This window comes from Manduca sexta, chromosome 1, assembly GCF_014839805.1.
Source record: "Manduca sexta isolate Smith_Timp_Sample1 chromosome 1, JHU_Msex_v1.0, whole genome shotgun sequence".
Lineage (NCBI taxonomy): Eukaryota > Metazoa > Arthropoda > Insecta > Lepidoptera > Sphingidae > Manduca > Manduca sexta.
Window position 1 is genome coordinate 2,707,566 of NC_051115.1, and position 14,496 is coordinate 2,722,061.

At 36.8% G+C, this 14,496-nt stretch overlaps 4 protein-coding genes across 5 annotated transcripts; 1 reads left to right on the forward strand and 3 right to left on the reverse strand.

Moving 5' to 3' along the window:
- The first annotated feature begins 441 nt into the window (after window positions 1-441).
- Window positions 442-4,672, forward strand: LOC115447706. 2 transcript variants are annotated; one of them, XM_030174900.2, is made up of 5 exons: window positions 442-804; window positions 1,186-1,314; window positions 2,710-2,919; window positions 3,817-3,892; window positions 4,464-4,672. In XM_030174900.2, the coding sequence occupies exons 1-5, from the start codon at window positions 534-536 to the stop codon at window positions 4,585-4,587; spliced, it is 810 nt and encodes a 269-aa protein (XP_030030760.2). In that variant the 5' UTR covers window positions 442-533; the 3' UTR covers window positions 4,588-4,672. The 2 variants fall into 2 exon arrangements, with proteins under 2 accessions (XP_030030760.2, XP_037292374.1); XM_037436477.1 differs by having other exon boundaries at window positions 2,806-2,919.
- Window positions 4,673-5,982: 1,310 nt separating this feature from the next.
- Window positions 5,983-10,549, reverse strand: LOC115447690 (zinc finger protein 525-like). Its single transcript, XM_037436490.1, has 4 exons — window positions 10,326-10,549; window positions 9,177-9,312; window positions 8,211-8,413; window positions 5,983-7,545 (listed from the first exon to the last, which is right to left on the reverse strand). Exons 1-4 carry the CDS (start codon window positions 10,339-10,341, stop codon window positions 7,028-7,030), a joined length of 873 nt encoding a protein of 290 aa, XP_037292387.1. The 5' UTR covers window positions 10,342-10,549; the 3' UTR covers window positions 5,983-7,027.
- A 48-nt stretch (window positions 10,550-10,597) lies between these two features.
- LOC115447689 lies at window positions 10,598-12,473 on the reverse strand. Its single transcript, XM_030174878.2, has 2 exons — window positions 12,354-12,473; window positions 10,598-11,984 (listed from the first exon to the last, which is right to left on the reverse strand). Exons 1-2 carry the CDS (start codon window positions 12,379-12,381, stop codon window positions 10,882-10,884), a joined length of 1,131 nt encoding a protein of 376 aa, XP_030030738.2. The 5' UTR covers window positions 12,382-12,473; the 3' UTR covers window positions 10,598-10,881.
- A 1,345-nt stretch (window positions 12,474-13,818) lies between these two features.
- LOC115447688 (protein LLP homolog) lies at window positions 13,819-14,349 on the reverse strand. Its single transcript, XM_030174877.2, has one exon. It carries the CDS (start codon window positions 14,274-14,276, stop codon window positions 13,842-13,844), a length of 435 nt encoding a protein of 144 aa, XP_030030737.2. The 5' UTR covers window positions 14,277-14,349; the 3' UTR covers window positions 13,819-13,841.
- Window positions 14,350-14,496: the final 147 nt, after the last annotated feature.

A 14,496-nucleotide genomic window follows, 5' to 3' on the forward strand; every position in this document is an offset into this window, starting at 1 on the left:
AGGTCGTTTGCTCGGGGGAGCTCGTCTTAAGTTCGTATATATATTTTTAAGAAAGAACTAATGCCATTTCTCAATAAATTGAAATGCATTAGCTATATCTTATTCACAAATTAGCAACGAAATATTTTAATTATACATCGAGTAATAAAATCCAGTGCTTTATTGTGTACAAATATAAATAATAATATGTTTATAACTTTATAAAGATATTGAATAAATCGTTTTTTTTTAATCTATCGTGTTTCAATTCATTCTAAATACACTCGCCGAGAAGTGACTGCACTAGTTGCACAAAGGCCTACCTTTTCTGGGATAAAAAGAGTATGCGTGTGTACGTGTCTCTCTCTCTCTCTCTGTGTGTGTGTGTGTGTGTATGTGTATGTGTGCGTGCGTGTCTGTGAGTGTGCGCGAATGCGTATCTATGTCTGTGTGTGTGCGTGCCTTTCGATAAGTATGTGTATACGCGTTTGTGTGAAAAATGATGCAAGTATCAAAATAAAATTTAAAATCGAATTTATTTCAATGCCATAAAAATGTTTTTATTAATCTCAATGCACATTGTTTTCACGCAAGCGCATATAATTCATATGAATTTACCGAAAATAAACATAACTCAGTTTAATTCTACACTTCATCTATCCTTTGGACATATAAAAAGAATTTGCAAGAATTCCGACGTGATATGCAAGTCGAATGATAGTTCCATATGTTCAGTAAGATATGACAAAGATGGGAGCAGTTATAAGGATTTTGAAAATACATGTTATTTATTTATGAGTAATATGTGCAACTCGCCTGGTTTCGGTAATTCATTAGATTTATATTGTTTCCTCAAGCTTGCTACCTACTACTAATTCTTCTTGCCTTCGAGACTTTTCCGCCCTCCACCACTACAAGGTAGGTACCGCAATGTCTATTTCTGCCGCTAAGCAGCAGTGTGTAGTCACTGTTGTGTTCCGGTTTGAAGAATATAGTAGCCAGTGTAACTACTGGACATAAGACTTAACATCTCATGTCTCATGGCGAGCGCAGTGAAATACCAAACAATACTTTGTAATTCAAGGTGTTGGTGTTTCTACTGTTTATGGTTCGTATCGCTTACGATCAGGCGAACGGCAAACTCGTCTCATCATTCAAAGTAATAGAAAAAAAATAATTACAAACTGTACATAAATGCATTTCTAGAATATTCTATAATAAGCAGCGGAACCTGTGAACAGTACTTCAATGCACGCCGTACTGAGATGACAGCCAAACAAGCAAACCAGACTGTCAGTTTGGATGGATCTAATACTACAACTAAATTGAGTACAGGTAAGAACGCAAAAATGAATACTTATTCTCATGCCTGCCTTTTTTCTTCTATAGGGACACGACAGTGACGCCACTGCATCTGATGGTAAGCAGTGGGGTCCAATGGAATGTCGGCTGACGAGAGATGAGTACCCCTCGACAGCCGACACAATTATTTATTTATTTGAACAGCCAACAAACCACCTTACATAGTTTTTTTAACAATTCAGTAAGTAATTGCTGCAGTGCTGTTTTAATTACAGGCTGTCACAGCATGAACATATTAATACATACCAATAAGCAATTGGCCGCACCAAAGTGCAGTATATTCTAAATATAAGACTGAATATAAAACTAAATTTAGGTTTCAACAAGCGAGTTCAATATTTTCTTTTTGAAGATAGGAAGCGAGTCATTAAATATGTCAATACAATCACGGAAATCTCTTGCACGCGAGCGAAGCCACGAGCAAAAGCTAGTAGCGTATATTAGAAGAAAAACAACACACTCTTCATTATGACGAAATAAAACGAATTATAGTTTTTATCTTATTAATTATTTATTTATTTATTTATTTACACTTCATATACATACATGTATATCGGCGGACTTAATGCCAAAGGCATTCTCTCCCAGTCAACCTAAGGGTGGTGCAGAGATAAATAAGGTAGGTGCATCATGGATATAATTAGACGTAACAAAGAGGTAATCACAATTTGTAAATACTTTTTAACGAGACGAACAAAGCGGTCGTCTGATTAAGTAGTCTCTCCACACGCTGTTGTGTACTAATCGTGTTTTCCATGTAAAATGTTTGATATTACATTTCAATACATCGTCGGGGCATCTGGCGAAATATGGGCATGATAACACCTCCGCCAACCCCTGAAAAGACCCTCCGAGGCAATTCTTGTGGCCTCGGTCTCCACACCGAATACACGCCCGCACTAGGGGACATTTGTCGCTCTAGGCACACAATTAAGTGTGAATATCTCACGGTTCACTCTTGTTTCGAAGGTGTGTGAAGTCTACCTATCCGCACTAGGCCAGTGTGGTGGACCAAGGCTTAATCCCTCTCAGTAGTAGAGGAGGCCCGTGCTCAGCAGTGGGCAAGTATATAATACAGGGCTGATATTATTATTATTATATCTCACGGTTACCAATTCACATTGAGGCCTATAAGGGCTCGCGAACATTTCCCAGTCTTCTCCCCTCTTCGCATTCTAAGAGGTTTCCTTATCCTTCCCCACACTTCCTTCCCAAGATATCTTCTCCAAAATTTTCTCCAGGACCCTGCAGTCGCTAAGTGGAAGGATCCCAGTATTCCATTCGCAAGTTTCTTGGGTTAACTGCGCGGTCTCATAAACAAAAGAAAAAACCCTTGAAAAGAGAAAAACGCGTGGATCTATGTTCTAGTGAATTCTCTCCGATCGAAACAAGAAACAACATTCAGCACTCTGTATGAAGTAGAGACTGCGTTCGACTTCCACATCTGCCCTTATTCCTGCCCAGATATTTACTCTCCGATCTGCGTGTCCGCTAACCGTGGCTTCGGCAAATACTTCAAGTTCTTCACATTCGTCAACCATTGCGCTGGAGATTTGTATTATTGCAAGCATTGGGAAGGTACCTATTTTATAACTTATACGAGATGAGTTGGTGGTATATGCAGGGTCATTTTGACATCGCGTTACTAAATGAAACTACATACTTATCTACTTGGGAATAACACTACAATAAGTTACTTAAGCCCTAAATGTAAAATAAAAAAGTGTAAGTTTCGAACAAAATAAATATTAATAAAAAGTCATTTTAATTTTACGCACGTTAATGCCACTACTGCTACTCTAAGAGAATTCGTCGCAGCGACATCACACTTTCAGTCAGAAATATACTCACACACGCCATATTCGCACTAAACTATAAAATAATCAAAATCTAAAAGCAGGATTTGGTGAAAATATTCGTTATTAATGAATGATTTTTGGCACAATGACAGCAAAGGTGAAGTCGAGTATGTGGTTTCATTTAGTAACGCAATGTCAAAATGACCCTTTATATATCATATCCGCCCATAAAGTGATGTTAAAACCCGCTATAGTGGTCCACGTAAGTGTCGCGTTCCAGGATTGGCCTGTGTATATCCGCCTCCAACAGTCATAATTGAGTCGACTGTCGAGAGTTAACTATCTCTCGTCAGTCGATATTCTAACCCCCTCCACTTACCATCAGGTGCATTAGGTTCACTTTCCCGTACATGCAAAAAGAAGCATAGCGTTTGTCATATTGTAAGCGATACGACAGCGCATAAACAGAAACACCGTATAAAAATTTTAATTACAAACTGTGCGACATTTTGTGCTCGTCACTGTCATTAAGTCTCATGTCCAGTAATTCAGACTACAACGTCCTTCAAACCGGAACATAACAGCGTGCACACTGGTGATTTGCGGCAGAAATAGACATTGCGATGATATCTATCGAGAGTTCGTACATGGACCATCTGAAATTTTCTTTTTTCAGAATTTTCACCGCCTCCCGACGAAGACGAGAAAGTGAGCAGTTCTCCGTTGAGTTGGTCGTATTGTGGAGCTTCCAGGTAGAGTAATATATTGACTACTCAGCAGTACCTAGTTTGTTGTGTAACGGAGTGCCGAGACCAACATCCGCGCAGGTTCAAAACCCAAACACAACTTCTGACTTTTATGAAACTATGTGTGAATTATCGCTTGCTTTAACGGTGAATTAAACATCGTGAGGAAATCTGCATACCTGAGAAGTTCCCTCTTGGATTTTTGAGGGTGTGTGAAGTCTGCCCGCATTACAGCGTAGTGGACTAAGGCCTAACCTTTCAGTAGTAGAGAAGGCCCGTGCAGTGGGACAGTATAATATAATACAGAGCTGATATTATTATACTGTCTCGGAGGCGTAGTTGTACTGCAAGCGCGGTACGGCAGCGCTCTGCGGTCCTGGGTTCGAATCTCGGGTCGGGCAAAGTGATATTTGGGTTTTTCTGCTCAGTAGCAGCCCGGACTCTTGAATTTGGACTCAATATTGCGATAGGCTCGCCCCCTATCATGGGACGGAACACACTTGACGAGAGGGTGCCCTGGTTGCGAATCTACATACCGCTTCGGGGATAAATGCGTGATTGTGTGATTTTTTTTCAGGTACCTTCAGTTCGCACGTTTCGCTGAAGTAGCATCATCGATGGGTCACTATGGATGGCTGGCAGGGGACTACCGTTATTCTCACATAATGGAGCCCCATGAAAGAGCTCCTGGCTTTGGATAATGCTTTATTTCTTTATCACTCATAACTTTAACCGTTTACTCAGCGCGCGCAACGGAAGCTCTCAAAAGGAATAAATATTCCCCGTTTTTGCAACATTTTTTATTGATGTTCCGCTCCTATTGGTTATAGCGTGATGATATACAACCTATACTGCCGCGCTAAGCGCAAAAGCGGTATGTCAGGGAAACCTTATTTCGAGATAATCAAAGTTTTGTAAATATAGTTTTGTATGTAAAACTGAGATAGAGAAACTCTTTTAAGGTTTTTTTAACAAGTTCTAAACAAGATACCGTTATTTAGATAAGGCCTTAGTCCACCGAGCTGACCTGGTGCGGGTTGGTAGACTTCACACACCTTCGAAATTCCTATAGAGAACTTCTCAAATGTGCAGGTTTCCTCACGATGTTTTCCTTCACCGTTAAAGCGAACGATAAATTCACAAAGAATACACACATGATTTTTTAGAAATGTCAGAGGTGTGTGTCCTTGGGATTTGAACCTGCGGACATTCGTCTTGGCAGTCCGTTCCACACCCAACTAGGCTATCGCCGCTTCAAGCTTCAGCTTTATATAATAGGAGGTATATATCTTTCTAAACGGTACCAATTACTTAACTATATTCAACTTGTTAATATTTAAACATTCAATTTATATGTATTTATTAGTCACCTCTCTGTTTCAAAATAGTCCAATTAAGTTTTACCCATCGATATATATGTACTACGTACTAGATTTGGCGTTTCGAACATTCACTGTGTTCAACTGAATTGTACTGCAATCCATTCAAACTGACTTTAGTATGGTCAATATTGACAGTTTGTGGTTGTGTACGGAGTGGCGCTCATGGTATATTCGAGTCTAAGTGTAAACCTGGATGTGAATAAAATGTATTAGTCAAATAAGTAAAGTTATTTGTTGTTCAAGTGAATAAATAGGTTATAACAGTGACGTTTTGGTAGCCATTGTAGTTCAGATTTTGAACAAATAGTTTATAACGTCTATAGAATATACGTCAATGAAAAACTCCTTAACCAATTTTGAAAATTCTTTCACTTATATAAAGGCTGTTAACGCAGAAGCTGTGATTTTTTTTGCACTAAGCAAACGCGCATGCATTTAGCCTGGTGTTAAGCAGCATCTACGGCCCATAGATTAAAGCAATGCCAGAGACACCAGGCGGTGCGGAAGAAGGCGCGAAAGAAAAAACCTAAATAAAATTTTAATTTCCTTTGACTGTTTTTTTTTGCGTTAGTAGGCACACGATCAATCAGCCTGATGTTAAGCAGCATCCACCGCTCATGGACTAAAGCAATGCGAAACAACGCCATTGCCTATTGGAAAAAGTTGGGTAATTTCACACTATGGGGTAACACCACTTGCAAATAAAGAAATACATTTTACTTTTTAAATAATATATATTCCATCATTATGTTACGCGACGCTATCCTAGCCGATGAAATCGAGTGTTTCCGGAACTATTCGGCTGCTCGGCTGGCAGAAGAGAAGATATGCCACGCGGCGGCTATTCTATTATTCTCTCTGGTTGCACGTTGTCAAAAAATGTCTAAAATTTCTGTAATTATTTATGCTAATATAATGTTTACTGTAAAATGAGCATTTAACAATTATTTACAGTGATTATTTTACTATTAGCCATCCAGTCTACTACAATTCTGGGCCCAATTTTGATAGCCGGGCTTCGGCCTTCAATGTCATCTAGTGTAGGCCTTGCAATCCTTGAAAGCTTCTGATAGATCACGAAGAGTTTCCCGCCCTCACGCCCACCACTAAACTCCTGTAAGCCAGGATCAGCAGTGGCACGCATTTTATAACACTTCTACGATATTCTGGAGCATTTGTTCAGCTGTTCCAGTCAGACAGGCGACTTAGTAATACCCCAATAATGCAGTTACTAGTTACACCTTCCTGTGTATACAGGGTGTCCCAAAAAATAGTCAAGCGGAGGTCAAGAAATAGAGCACCCTTGGGGTACCCGAATCACCCCCATATATGTTCCGCGATTTTTCATAGTTTTTGAGTTATGAATATTTTTCTGAATTTTTGAGAATTTTTGATTTCAACAATTAAATGTTTTTGTTGGCATGAGTGTCGCTAGCCGATGGCCTAGGGGGAGCAAGTTGATATGGAGAATGAGAAAAGTATTAATTGTAGGTAAAGTCGAGAGCACATGGTCCTCCCCTACTCCTCTTCCGCTTTAACAATAACATAGAGCAGAGCGTAATTGAGCGTACGGAATATTAGGAATGGAATTGGTGAATTCATTCGAGTCTCGACGTACGGGAATGATCAATCCAGCAAGTCAAAGACTTGGGACTTTGGTTGCTTTACATTTGGCAACATTTTTAGAATGTCTAAGGGGCAGCTGCTCCTCCCTGCCTGCCTTAATGGTAGTTTACCTCGGTCTTTAACCGGATCTACCCTACGCGGCCGGTAAAATACCACACTGACGTAAAACAGTAACATCCACATCACAATCCCCCAAATCCTGATTAGGATGGTGTATCAAATGCAACAGAATCCTCGGTTTACTACTAGAAGCCCATTTGCAAATCTGACACGTGAAGTTACCCCTTTTAGTTTTCTCAGACTTTTTCCTCTCTATTCCGTGTTCTGTCGCCTCGTGTTTCCTTAATAAATGTTGGCAGAACAACTGCGTGCAAATTTTGCATCGCTTCCTGCTCTTTCTATGGTTCACAAATGTACTGTAATCTTCGAATTTTTGTTCGCATTTCGTGCATTTGTAGTTCTTCGAGTCTTCTGAGTTTGCTGTGTGAGTTTTTTTTCTATGGCTGTTCAGAACTCTTGGGTTTCGAGCTATGAATGGGCAGTCGGGGCATTTGAGCGGGTTGTTGGGCCGGTGGATGAGCTCGTGTTTTTTTGTGTTCTTCTTAGAGACGCTTCTGTACGGGCAGTGGGAGCATTTAAATGGTTTTATACCTGAAAAGGTAATAATAACATAATAATATCAGCCCTGTATTATATACTTGCCCACTGCTGAGCACGGGCCTCCTCTACTACTGAGAGGGATTAGGCCTTAGTCCACCACGCTGGCCTAGTGCGGATTGGTAGACTTCACACACTTTCGAAATTCCTATAGAGAACTTCTCAGATGCAGGTTTCCTCACGATGTTTTCCTTCACCGTTAAAGCGAACGATAGATTCACAAAGAATACACACATGATTTTAGAAAAGTCAGAGGTGTGTGCCCTTGGGATTTGAACGTGCGGACGTTCGTTTTGGCAGTCCATTCCACACCCAACTAGGCTATCGCCGCTTAAGAAGGTAAATTTAATGTAATTCATACTGGTGGTAGGTCTCTCATATATGAGAGCCCACCTGGGTAAGTACCACCGCAATGTATTTCTGTCAAGCAGTGTGTAGTCACTTGTGTTCCGGTTTGAATATTGTAGCCAGTGTAACTACTGGACATAATTAGAAGGGTTTGCAGACAGCATTTACGCATATTAGTACCTTATATGTTTGTTTCCCCTTCGGAAAATTTCACTTTAGGCCTTAAGACTGGTGAAACCAACATAACCGTACCACTTAGAACCCAAGTGAGGGAAAAAAAAAAAAAAAAAAAAATATGCTACTAAACTTACCCTGATGAATCCTCACATGCTCCTCAAACAGACTCTTATTATACGTGGTATAGTCGCACATATAGCACTGGAAAGGATTCTCGCCCCTATGAACCTTCCGGACGTGCCTGAGCATCTTCTCCTCATTCTCTGCTGTGTATCGGTGGCACACGGTGCATCGGACGCGGCGAGGGTTCACCGTCAGATACGGGTCTGGTTGGGCTCTAAAAAGCAAACAAAAACTTGACAAATCCTTAGTAAAAATGCGGATAAGTTCGAGTTGTAGGTGGAGGACATTGTAGCCAGTGTAACTACTGGACATAATAATTGACAACATTTCAATGTGTAAACGTGCCTACAGCAAAAATATCGTTTCTTAATTTTTCTACTATGAGTTCGATTATGTATTAATTTTTTTACTTAATTTTGAAGAAAAATATTAAAAACCGAAAAATGCTTGATGACGTCATACATGCGGTTGAATGAAGTAGTTCCTTGGTCACCTTACTGTTTATTTAAGAAACTAAGACACCATCATTTGTCAATGTCAATATAACAATAGGTACATCACAACTGTCACTTTCAAAGAGAGAGAGAGAAATAAAAAAAACTCACTTAATTTTTTTTACTACAATGCAATGATCATTACGTCTAGAGCCATATATATGAGCCGTCATTTGGTACTTACGTCGTTTTAGAATAAAACAAAATTCGAAGTGAAAGTCATGAATGACAATAACTGAGTTTTGAAAAAATAAATAATATGGGTTTCATAATTTTAAATCTAGTTTCATAAAATATAAACATTTGAGTATGTTGAAAAAATGAAATGTCAATTAACATCTCATGTCTCAGGATGGCGAGCGCTGAATACCAAACAAAACTTTGTAATTCAAGGTGTTGTTTCTACTGTTTACCGATCGTATCGCTTACCATCAGGCGAACGGCAAGCTCGTCTCGTCATTCAAAGAAATTAATACAACTCACTCAATCTTCACTCTCTTCTCTCCCTGTTTTTCCACTGAGGGTTTTGTATCATCTATCAAAGAATATTGTTCTGCTTCTTTGGCCACATCCACAAACACGATGGGACCGTCAATTGGTATTTCCATCGGTTCTGCAGCTGAAAATGATATAATAATATAATAATAATATCAGCCCTGTATTATATACTTGCCCACTGCTGAGCACGGGCCTCCTCTACTATTGAGAAGGATTAGGACTTAGTCCACTACGCTGGCCTAGTGCAGATTGGTAGACTTCACACACCTTCGAAATTCCTATAGAGAACTTCTCAGATGTGCAGGTTTCCTCACAATGTTTTCCGTCACCGTTAAAGCGAACAAGAAATTCACAAAGAATACACACATGATTTTAGAAAAGTCAGAGGTGTGTACCCTTGGGATTGGAACCTGCAGACATTCGTCTTGGCAGTACGTTCCACACCCAACTAGGCTATCGCCGCTTACATCGACACAATTATGCCAGCTTTATCTTAAGATTATATACATCTTTTCATCTCTTCTTTCTTGCCAGACTGAGCTGGTTTCTTTATTTACACAAGTAAATTTACACAAATAATAAAGTTTATGGAAGACAACTTCCATTTATTTTATGTGCAATATAAATTGTCTTTACTTTATATAAGCAACTTATTTTGAATAATAATGATATATTCTCATGTACCTTGACTTACCATAAGTGCAACTATGTTTGCCTATGTGATGAATAAAGCATTTATTTTTTTCATAAAAAGCCGTTACAAAGTTTATCTGGATTTTCATTTCCAGAAAAAAACTAGTGTGAAACTCCTGTTCATACATTCTAAGGTTAGAATATTCTGTTTTAATTTTCCCAAATAAATACTTTTGCATGGCTTGGGATTACTAAAATAATCATCAAACAGCATAATTTTACTAATAACAACAATTTTTGACCTCAAAATCGGGTTACAAGTATTTAAATTTTAACCCAACATAAAAAATGATTGTTGACTGAAATGGGTGCTTCAAAATATTAAGAAACTGCAATAGTTATTGTAACAGTGAAATGCTTAAAACCAAACATTTTAATAAATTAAATATACTATCATGCTGAGTTGTAACTTTAATTTATTATTAAAATATTATTCTTTACCTTTAAATTCTTCCATGATTTCTGGATGTTGTACACCGCAAATATAACACAATACAGCGTTTGTAATAAATTACATTTTGAAGAAATATGGTCTGTGGAAAAAGCTATTTAATAAATTCATCGATAAGCTATACAGTTCACAACTTAATAATAAATAAATTAAAACAAAATATAATTATAAACAAACAGTGCTCAAAGTGGACTCAAATCTGTCACTGTCACTTGTCGCTTTTCATTTATAATGTAATTGCAGCAAAGGAAGTACAAACATAAAACTTAGAAACATTTAATGGGTACTATAACAATGACTTTTAGATATAAAAGTCTTAAAATTCCACAAGGAAAAACATCATGTTAATTATAATCAGATTAGACGAAGGGAGGAAATTATTTGGATAAATTTATAATGTAAACATAAATAGTCTACAATTTAAAACGTTCATTATGTTAATTCAGTAAAATAACATTGTATTATGTACCTACACAAACATAGAACCATTGGACCTAATCTGTTGTTAATAACTGGTGGGTATTTAAGGGTATCCGACTGAAAAAATCAGAGTATAATATCTTTCTTTTCAATTTTCTGATTTGCAACTTTCTCTTCGTATTCTTTGTAGTCCGACTGATTTTCAAAAGCAATCAATTTATCGCCTTCGCGACGAATAATTAGTTTTCTTGTAGTCATACTAAAACTTTTTCTTACATCTTCGACACTCTCTTCGCTTGAATCTCTCTCTTTTTCTACCTCAGATGTATCTTTAGCGCGATTGCCGATTTTCTGTACTGCGTTTTCCTTCGATATTTGTTTTTCTTTGTTTAGTGTGCCGTTGTCTCTTTCCAGGCTTAATACTTGATTTTGAGATTCATTTCTTTCATTCGAATCATTACTTATATTACTATTTTCGATATCTGTTTTGGGAGTTAGATTAGATCTATTTCTTTCTTCAGAACCGGATCTATTTCTTTTTTCGGAAACGGATTCATTCTTTTTATCACCACCTTCGCTGTTATGTCCTTTTTCTTCATTCGTATCTTCATGAGATATTTTCTCATTTTCAGAACTCATATATGATTTACCTTTAATTTGAGATTCCTTTTCATGATTGTTGACTTTTTCGAATCGACTTTTAAGTTGCTTATCTTTTCTATCAAATCTTTCGGTTGTTTCGAAATTAATTCTACTTTCGCGTACGTTACCATCGTTGTCAATGTCCTGGTGTTTATTACCATTGCCTCTGGATGCTTTTGATAGATTTTTAAATTTTAAAGGCAGTTGCTCTTTAGACGAAGGAATTTCTTTACTTACAGTTTGTTTTACTTTTAATTCTTCCTTTGTAGTCGGTTCCTGTATTTCTTTTATAACCTTTTCAGCATATACCATTTTTATTGGCTTTTCTTTAATATTTTCTTCTGAGCTGTCGTCCTTATTTCTTTCACGAAGTGTTTTATGCTTAGTTTTATAAGGTTTTTCCTGCTTGGCTTTTATGTTATGCGATATTCTGATATGGTCTAAATCAAAGATCTTTCGAGCAGCTTTCTCAGCCACTTGCTCGGCAAGTTCGTCGAATTTATCAGACCTTAGTAATTTATTTATGAAGTCATCGATCTCTCCATTGGGTTTCGTCCATACTCTTTCAAAATGTGATAATAAAATACCTAAAATCGAAAACATCGTGAGGAAACCTGCATACCTAAGAAGTTCTCTATGGGAATTCTGAGGGTGTATGAAGTCTACCAATTCGCACTAAGCCAGCGTGGGAGAAAAAAAGCCTAATCCCTCTCAGTAATAGAGGAGGCCCGTGCCTAACAGGGGGATAGTATATAATACAGGGCTAATATTACTAATACCTTATATTATTGAGAAAGTATTTGCTATTTGATTCATTGTGAGTATTAAATTAACTTTGTTATTTGATATTGAAAAATCAGAGTAGAAGGCGTAATTTTTCTTACGAATGAACTATGTATAAACGCTAAATAAAATAATTATAAGTACATAAAAATATATAATCTACAAATACTCACACAATTTGAAAATAAAAAGTAAATCCATTTTAATGCGCCATTTTAGTATGTGTTCTTACATAACATCGTCGCACATTTAATATAAAAATTGCTATCGGGACACTATAAAATAGCGATAACAAAGCAATAAATATGAAATACTGAATTATTAAATTTTTTATGCAATATGATATAACACTTTTTTTTGGTGATTATACTAGGCTGTATGTTTTACATATCTTTACCTGTTGTTGCATATCGCATGATGTCGCACGAATTACGAAAATCGAATACGTGCAAATGTTACTTCAAAGTTCAAAGAGAATTATAATATATCTTAGTTCTTAGCAATCCACTGCATTTATATTTTATGTATTTATTATTTATATATCTTACGTAGTATTTGTATTCTCTTTGATCCACTGATTATGTTTCATTTTGCTAATTCAATCGAAATATAATTAATATGGAAACTATACTTACAACAGCCATATTCAACCTTTTTTTTACTCAGCCCATAAAGCATCACCACAAAATCCATTTATAGCACTTCAAGCTACAGCATAAAGCATTGTCCTGCTTAAGAATCTTAAAACTCAGTTGTGAGTTGTTTCAATTTAAAATAATCATAATTAACTTCATAGTTTTATTCTTAACATCCAGTTCAATTTACGAAGATGTTTTAATTTAGGTAAGACAGTAATGGACTTGATTTGGTCAAGAGTAACAGTAACTTCTACATTGGAATTGAAACTGTTTTGACTTTGTGTTATATTGAGATTGGAATTGGTTTCCAGAGTAAGCCTACAGGTGGGCCATTTGCAAAAGCTTATGTCTCAGGTGGAGTATAGCTGAGTATTTGTGTATAGGTTGGGGGCCCTAGATTTATTTCCAATAGGCATATCTCTAAGTTTTTCTAATATTTGCCCATGTCTGAAAACAAAAAACGTAGTTTTCGTATTTATGGCTATATTTGTATCAGTTAGAAAATACAGTTTTTACTTTGACATTATTTTTTCATTCTAATAAAAAAGAACTCAGATTATCACAATTTGACTTTATTCCTCTTCGGTCAGACTGCCAGTGTAGTCGGATATTTCCAAAAAGGCCCATAGTTATCGGCTAGTACAGCAGCACGTAACACGTGTTTATAAGTATCTCTAAACATTTCAATCCAGTAAGGTGTTAGACAAAGTCAGATTATTTGTGCAGTGTGTAGGTCAAACCTCACATTAAAGTTGCATGGGTGTGAAGATATAAATATGGACATAGTATTCCACTATATTGTATTTAATTATCAGTTTTTATACATACTTGCTTTGTGTTACTTTTACTTTCTAGAACATGTTTTGGATTATAATTATCAAGGAATTATTTTTTAATGTCATATGTTGCATGCATGATTTTAACCTGTTTTGTTTAATAAACAAACATTAAATCAAAGCAAATATGTAAAATGTCTACACTTGCATAATAAAAAGCAATATTTTTTAAACATATTTATTAAGGTTATCGTTTACGTTTCTTAGATCTCTTTTTTATATTCTTCTTTGACACTTTATTGATCTTCGCGATTTTCCTTTTGTGCAGCCAAACCGGATACTGTCCATTCTGGTCCTTCAAAGTTTTTGTACTAAATATCCTTTTTTTACCACTGTCAGCGACGACTTCCACATTTTCATCATCAGAACTCATTTCAGCATCTTCGTCCATTTCCGCAGGTTCTACCACCTTGGCCGCCTTTTTGTTTTTATTTTTTTTTATTTCACCAGCGTCAAGGAATATCACTTGGTCAGTTTCCATAACCTCTTTTTCAGCGTCTGTTTTTTCTTCTTCCTTAACCCCGAGCATCTTTTTTAAGCGCGCCAGTTCTTTCACTGCGTACCTTTCGCGTTTTATCGCACGGCATTTTCGCTTCCAACGGCTTCTGAGTGATTTTGCCATTGTAAGAAAATAAAAATATTTTGCAACGACGTGCTTTACGACGTTCGTCGCGTGAAGAGAAATGTCAAAATATTATAATTCTCTTTGTGTCAAAAATTAAGTAGTGATGCACTCCACTTTTATTGTTTATATATAATTACTAGAAAAGTTGCAGCCGGGAGAATTATTTAAATAAATATAGGTGGGCAGTATTCAAATTATAATAAAAATAATTGTTATG